Source organism: Cibotium barometz, chromosome 18, assembly GCF_041138505.1.
Source record: "Cibotium barometz isolate CiBa-2024 chromosome 18, ASM4113850v1, whole genome shotgun sequence".
NCBI lineage: Eukaryota > Viridiplantae > Streptophyta > Polypodiopsida > Cyatheales > Cibotiaceae > Cibotium > Cibotium barometz.
In genome coordinates this window covers 57591944-57599962 of record NC_141063.1, presented here as the reverse complement: position 1 = coordinate 57599962, position 8019 = coordinate 57591944, and the positions used below count along the sequence as shown (strand labels likewise).

Genomic DNA, 8019 nt, shown 5'->3' with positions numbered 1-8019 from the left:
ATCTTAGAACACATACGTATATGCTATTAAAGCAAAGATTTCAAAGACGCTTCCACAAAGGTGATCATAAAATTCTAATGTTTTAAAGCATATACATGTAAGATAAGCTCTCTTTAATCTCCCTAAGCAAAAAGAGAGAAAAAATCCTTGTAAATAGAGGATCTAGTCGTGCTTTAGGGAGCATGAAGAGAAAGGTGCTCATATTTATTCTCCCATTGTAAAAAACCATAGTGAATATCTCCCATTGTAAAAAACCATAGTGAATAGATCGTCCAGTTGTTTGAAGTCATGCTTTAGGGAGCATGAAGAGATGAAGGGTGCTCATATATGTTCTCCCATTGTAAAAAACCATAGTGAATAGAAGGTCGGGTTGTTTGAAGTCGTGCTTTAGGGAGCATGAAGAGATGAAGGGTGCTCATATATGTTCTCCCATTGTAAAAAAACCATAGTGAATAGAACGTCAAGTTGTTTGAAGTCGTGCTTAGCATGAAGAGTTGAATAGAGCGATAATCGTACTTTTAGGGAGAATATAACACAGCCCTCAACTAAAACAATCGATACAAATGTAAAAAAGAATCATGTGCACTTTATAGAACCAAGGATCAACACAAGGTCATTGTAAAGAGGTTAATATACCCCTGCCCCCCACCCCCCCCCCCCCCCCACACACACACACACACGAGCGAGCATGGAGGGAGTTTAGGAGGATATGAACAGTAAGGGTCACATATGAAATTACCATCTTAGAAGGCATATGCTATAAAAGTAAAGATTTAAAAGAAGCTTCTACAAAGGAGGATATGAACAGTAAGGGTCACATATGAAATTACCATCTTAGAAGGCATATGCTATAAAAGTAAAGATTTAAAAGAAGCTTCTACAAAGGTGGTCGTGAAATTATGATGTACTTAAGGGTACACAATGAGTCTCTTTAATCTACCGATGTCTTATTAAGGTATGTTGAGAAGAGGAGTTGCCATAATCATCCGACGACTTATATGGCACCAACGTTTCTCATCACAAGAACTCGTGTTTCGAGCATGTCGTCCATGGCGTACTTGACGCCTTCACGTTGGAGTCCCGAGTCCTTGAGCCCACCATAAGGCTGGCTGTCCACCCTCACACTGGGCGAATCGTTCAACACCACGCCTCCCACCTGCTTTTGCACACAGCCATCATCACCCACCTCAATTTGCCAAAATCCATCCTACTTTCCTGCCTCACTGATGGAATTCTACTTCTTTTTTAACTTAAAATACCTCCATGCGCTCGAAGGCGTAGAAGGCTTTGTTGACATCAGCTGTGAACACACCCGCTTGAAGTCCATAATGGGTGTTGTTGGCTTCGGCCACAGCTTCTTTGAAACTCCTGTAGTATGTCCACAAGGTGATCATCATCTCGAAACAGTGCAACAACAACAAACTAGAGTCGCAATTGCGCACCACCGCACTAGCACAGACAGTACAAAAAAAAAGACTCTCCATTCACAAAATATTGGCATGGGGCACTTGAGATTCTTGTAACATAAACAGATCTCTCTCTCTCTCTCTCTCTCTCTCTCAAAAGGAGAGTAGGCAAAGCAGGCTCACTTGTAAGGGTACATCAACACCACTGGGCCAAAGATCTCCTCTACCCTGGCTTCAGCATCCAAGGGCACATTCTCCAAGAGCGTAGGCTCAACAAAGGCCCCTTTCCTCTTCCCTCCCACAAGCACCTTTGCCCCCCTCTTCACAGCATCCTTGATGGTCCCTTCAATGCTCTCGGCCGTAGATTCTGAGATCATGGGCCCAATGTATGTGTTATCCTCGTGAGGGTTCCCCATTTTCAGCTTCCCTACTGCTTCAACCATTGCACCCTTAACCTGCCCATCACACATCTCTTACATTACCATCCAGGAATAAAATTTCCCCAATTGGGTTAGATATTAGGTATTAGCCAGAGACCATTGAGCACCTGATCATAGAGCTCTTGGCGGACATAGAGGCGTTGCATATGGATGCACGATTGCCCACTCTGGTAGTACCCTCCAAACACTAATTTCTGAACTGTTGTTTGCAAGTCTGGCACTAGGTCCTCTACTATGCAAGGTGCGTTTCCACCAAGCTCCATCACGACCTAATCAGCACACACATCATAAGGATTAGCTGAAAGTGTAGAAAACCTTGATTGTAGTTTTTTGGAAAAAGGATAACTGCTCATACCTTCTTCTTGCCAGCTCGAGACTTCATCTCCCAGCCAGCAGTTCCTGAGCCTGTGAATGTGAGAAGCTTGAAGCGGTCATCTGTGGTGAACTTGTCAGCGTCTTTGCGCGAACACGGCAAGATGGAGAAGGCTCCCTTGGGCAGGGCTTCACACTCAGCTAGAATCTGGCCAATGATGAGTGCCGAGAGGGGGGTTCTACTACTTGGCTTGAGGACAAAAGGGCAGCCGACTGCGATCGCAGGGGCGACTTTATGTGCAACAAGGTTGAGGGGGAAGTTCCAAGGACTGACCATGGACACAGGGCCAATTGGAAACTTTTTCACTATACCCTGCAGGCAAAACACATTTGAAAAAAACATCTTAAGCTGCACATCTTTATCTGAGAAAGAACGGGCATCATGTTGATTTTTCCAACATCATACGCAATGACCCCAAAAACAGTATACTTCTTTTCAGTGGGTACCTGCATTCCTTTGTTGCGGGCTGAGATGTCCAAGGGAAGGTACTCTCCATAAATACGTGTTGTTTCCTCTGCGGCGATTTGAAATGTATCGATGGAGCGCTGGACCTCCCCCCTTGAGTCCTTGATGGGCTTTCCTGACTCTGTGGTGATCAAGTAGGCCACCTCCTCTGCTCTCCTTTGAAGCTCAGACACCACCTTCTGCAATACAAGCTTCCTCTCAAAGGACCCCATCTCCGCCATGGCGGGTGCGGCCCTCACAGCACCCTGGATGGATTTTTCAATGTCCTCGGCAGAAGCGAGAGGAACTTTTGTCACTGTGATCAAATCACATGCATACACAGACACATGCACACAATGAGAACGATGAACTCACTAGTCAAGTCCTATGCACGCAAACACACAATGCATCATTTTGGATGGAAAAAAACTGATTAACACACAGCTAATCAGTCTTTCTATTGTCAGTATAACTAGCAGAACACTAACGTGATGTTTTAAGAGAGAAATTTGAATGGACACTACTCACCCACTTTGCCTGTGAACTTGTCCGTCACATCCACAAACTGGCCACTCTCTCTGGGATCGTTATTCACATACATGCAGAAGTTTGCCATGCCATTGGCTACAGCCGCGCTATCCATTGTCGCGCTTCTTGTGTTAAACGCAAGAAAAGCGGGTATCCAAAAAAAAAAAACACTGATATGTATGCAGACTAGCAGGTTTCTTTGAACGAACAGTGGAGGGATCGACCACACACATAATCGGCCTCCTTAATTGTGAGAGGGTGCAGAGGAGCTGCTGGTTTCTCACCAATCTTCCACGCATCCGGCAACGTGTCTACTCGTTGCGGTTCTAGCTGGACACATGGTGGAATCTCGTCGACGTTCGTTTTACGTGTCATTAATTATTTATGTTGGAATATTCTATTATTGTTGATGTTTTTTATGGTATTTCCCAAGATTGAGTCATCGGATCCTCCTAGGCCATATGCATGGCAACCTCTCTCTCTCTCTCTCTCTCTCTCTCTCTCTCTCTCTCTCTCTCTCTCTCTCTCCACGGGAAGCTCTTGTGAACTAGGCTAGAGACTTATCAAACACAGAAAGCGCAAGTACACAATGAACAGAAGAGTAACTACATGATATATTGGAAGAACCCAAAGCGCAATTGGAAGATGCGAGGCGAGTGGGTGTCCTTGGAAGTTAATGTGAAGGTGGCAATGCATGCAATGGTATGACGGGCCTAAGCACACGTGTGCTTTGTGCATGCAAGAGGCGAGAGGATGGTGGGCGATTGGGAAGCCGATGAAGAGAGAGACGAAGGATGGGGTGATTAGGAAGCCGATGAAGAGATGAGGCTGCGGGAACAACAGGAATAGGATAATATCGCCCCAAGAGGTGATCGCGAGATTGGATATCTACGCTGTTGCAGGCTCAGCAACGCTGCCAAGAAAACTTGCGTAGTGGCAAGGTAGGTGTCAATATCCCACCTGAGCTGGTCAGAAGACAGGTCGGTCTATCCTTCATCTTTAGTGCCATCGTGTTCTGTCCTAGGAAGCCACCTAATAAGGCCGAGAGAAAGTAGTATTTCAAATCTTTTATCTCGATAAGGGATTCTTCAATGTTCTCTTTGTCAAAGGCCAAATGGTCATCGACTTTGTCAATGTTCTCTTTGTCAAAGGCCAAACGGTCATCGACTTGTTCACGAGGGCTCCGCTGTTTATGGGCACAAAGTTGGTGCATGCGATGCCTTTTGACCCCTCCTTCGATGTTAATAGAAGCCTTAGGGAAGCATGTCTAGTATGGGTTGATACAGTAGGATTGCCGCCTTGGCTGAGGCCTACATTGAAAGATATGGCGAGTACTTTGGGACCTGTATTATTTGTGCGAAGGGATGACGATAATAGTCGGCAGTCAAACAAGGTGTGTATTTCTTGGAACACACTAGTGGAAACACCCAAAACAATAGAACTGGATCTCGGGGAACTAGGAAAAATGGAGCTAATGGTAAAATTTGGGGGCTTCCCAGAGGTTTGCTTCAAATGCGGGGACTTTGGGCACATAGCTAGAAATTGTGGGTCGAAAAGCAAAGTGGAGATGGATGGGGTAGGAAGCAAAGAAGAGGGTTCAGAGGGGGGGAGTAAAGCTGGAGCTGCTAACATACAGGGGGACAAGGAGGACAAGGGAAATGGGAAGATGACCATTGAAGAAATGGAACCTTAAGAACAAGGGTGGACAAGGGTGAAGGATAAATCTAAAGGGGGAAATAATCTTAGACAAGTCAAAGGTGAGGCTAGGAAAGATTTAACCAAAATGGGAGAGAAAGGGGTGGGGGGGTGGGGGGGAGTAAATCGGTCCTCCTATGTATTCCAATCCTTTCAGTCCTTTAGGGGAGGATAGTGAAACCTCATCAATAGGAAGATTTAATTGGCAAGTGGACACTACATGGAGGGAGATTCAAACAGTAGCCGGGGAACGGAGGGAAGAGGTAGGGGGTGAAGAAGAGCTGGAGGTTGAGATGGTCCTAGCCACTACACAGGAATAACCATGGGTAGCAAGATTAAGAGATGTACTTGGAATGTTAAGGGGTTAAAGGACAAGAAGAAAAATGCAGCTTCTTGGGGATTGGTAAAAGATTGGGATCTATCTATAATGGCTATCCAAGATCATAATCTTTTTGGTATAGAAGGGGGGAGAAAGGAAAGTTTTAGAGATTGGGTAGTGTTGTATGTGGGTTTAAAATCAGGATTTAATGGGGTACTAACTATTATCAAGAAAAACCTAAAGCCCAATATTATTGCTAATAATCACCCCAATGGTAGGATTCTAGTTGTAGAGGTTCAGAAGAAGAGAAGGTGTGGATTATTAATATTTATGAGGCTCACAATCATAAAATTAGAGGAGAGATGTGGGAGTGGAGTTCTAGACTAGATGGTCACTGTCCTTGCATTATGATGGGGGATTTAAATTTGGTTGAGAAGAAAATAGATAGGTGTGGGGGAAGTACAGTTTTGATGGGACAAGAGAAAAAGAAATGGGAGAATCTTAAGAGGAAGGATGGGACTAATTGATGGCTGGGAAATAGGGCCATGGGCATCTAATCTAGGACATACCTACTTTAGCTTGCAATACTTTGGATCATCTTCTAGACTTGATAGGGTTTTTTAAGCCATCAAGCCTCTTGGATACCACACGCCTTTTTAGCCAAAGTGGAGACCTCTTCGGTGCTATCTAATGACATACCTTTGATGTGGGGATGGCAGCTAGCTAATTGGGGGGAGGAGGAAATCAAAAATTTCCCTATGTGCGAAAGCTAAGGGTGAACAATCTATTGCTGAAGGATGAACTATTCGTTTGTCTTACTGAAAAGGTTATCAGTAGGCTAAAGAGTAAAGGGAAGAGGGAGGGGTCCTAGAGGAAATTTGATAATGAAATGCAAGGCATTATTAGAAGGGTGGGCAAATTAAGGGCCTTATTTGGGTTGGCCAAAGATAGAGGGAGCATGGAATTACATGGACAAGTTAGAGATGAGAGAGGTCAGGAATTGAGAGATGTCCACCAAATTGCTTTAAAATGGGTACTTTTTAGGCACCACATTGAGTCTTAAGAACGATGACTCATAGGATAGGTTCCAAGTAGAAACCAAATTGTTAAATCTGGTCAAAAAAGGCATACAAATTGATAGAGCTAGGTGGCTGGAGAGGGATATTGAGATGGATGAATGTTGGGAGGCTTTGCAAAAACTAGGTAAGGAGAAATCCCCGAGGTGGGATGGGTTGTTAGTAGAATTATTTATAGCTTTTTGGGATTCTTTGAAGGATTGGGTATGGTCTTCTTGAAAAAAGGCCTTTTGGGATTCTCTGAAGGATTGGGTGTGGTCTACTTGCAAAAGGGCTTTTGCCACCCCCACAGGAAGGATGGACAATGTTTTGAGGGAAGGTATGGTAAACCTAATCCCTAAACAGCCTGCCAATAGTAGCTTCAATCATTGGAGGCCTATTACTCTTCTTAGAGTAGTATATAAAATACTAGCCAAGGAAGTTTCTCAAAGAACTAGCCAGAATGTATTATTCTACAACTTGATCTAGATAAAACTTATGATGACAGAGTACATTGGTCTTTTGTAGCAAGAGTATTGGAGAAATTGGGCTTTGGAAATAGAATTGCCACATGCATCTATACTCTTACAAACTGGTGCCTTCTCTAAACTATACTGAATCAAATATTAGTTGGGGGATTTGAGATCAAAAGATTTGTGAGACAAGGATGTCCTTTGGCTCCCATGCTGTTTGCTGTGGCTTTTCATGCTCTCCTAGTAGCTCCCGATGAAGCTAGAGAAAGAGAAATAATTTCAGGACTGAAACTTAAGAATGGTCGGAAGGGGTCAACCTGTCATTCCATGACAGGTTGGCCATTGTCAATATAGTTTTGAATGCTTACATCATGTTCCTCTATTCTATGATTGAATTTAGAAAATTCCATTGGAAAAGAATCGATTATGTGGAGATATCGTAATGATGGTAAGAAGGTATCTTCATGGTTGGCCTATGATAAAGTCAACATGCTCAAAGAGATGGGAGGACTAGGGTTCTACACTTGCCTACCCATGCAAAGGCTAGGATAGTAATAAGCCTTCCAAAATTTCTTCAATAGGAAGGCATTTGGACCAAGGTGCTAAGAGAGATAGTGGAAGAATTTGAGGTGAAATTCAAGGGAAAATGGGTGAGACTTGATTGGAAGGAGAAGCTGCTATCTTTTGCTCCCCTAAAAATAGTGAACTCCCATTTCTACAAATTTCTATGCTTTAATTGGAAAGAGGTGATGGGGTTGATTAAATGGGATGGGTTCACTAGAGCCTCTAGGAACTCCTTCTTCAATTTAAATATCTGGTGGACTCATAGATTTAACCCCCGTTGGCAACTCAATATAAGGACATCTAGAAGATTAAACAACAGGGGTGTAAGAAGACTAGGAGATCTTTGGAATTATCCACAGGTGGGATGGAAATAATTGCATCAGATTGAAAGGGAATTTAGAACTTAACAAAATGCAGTGTAGCTGCTAAACTAAGCTTGAAGTGGTTGAGAAAGGCTGGACTTCCATAGCTTTCAATGGACCTTCTTGGTTACATGATTGGGATTGGTTCAATGGGGTTAAATTGGATAGAATAACCACCAAAGCTATATATGAGCAAATGAGCAAGAGTGACACTAATGTCAAATACTACAATAGAATCTGGAAAGTCAGGTGTTGCTTTAGCACATGGAGAAAGAGATGGATCCTAATATGGGATTCCCAAGTCCCAATAAAAGCTCAGATATTTCTCTAGAGAATATGTTTGTTGGCTTTGACTCTTGG

General features: G+C 43.4%; 1 protein-coding gene across 1 annotated transcript; it reads right to left on the bottom strand.

The window, feature by feature from the left end:
- Nucleotides 1-728: 728 nt before the first annotated feature.
- Nucleotides 729-3423, bottom strand: LOC147629519 (uncharacterized). Its single transcript, XM_086813024.1, has 7 exons — nt 3192-3423; nt 2666-2979; nt 2202-2531; nt 1954-2115; nt 1590-1861; nt 1260-1368; nt 729-1156 (listed from the first exon to the last, which is right to left on the bottom strand). The coding sequence occupies exons 1-7, from the start codon at nt 3304-3306 to the stop codon at nt 995-997; spliced, it is 1464 nt and encodes a 487-aa protein (XP_086669150.1). The 5' UTR covers nt 3307-3423; the 3' UTR covers nt 729-994.
- Nucleotides 3424-8019: the final 4596 nt, after the last annotated feature.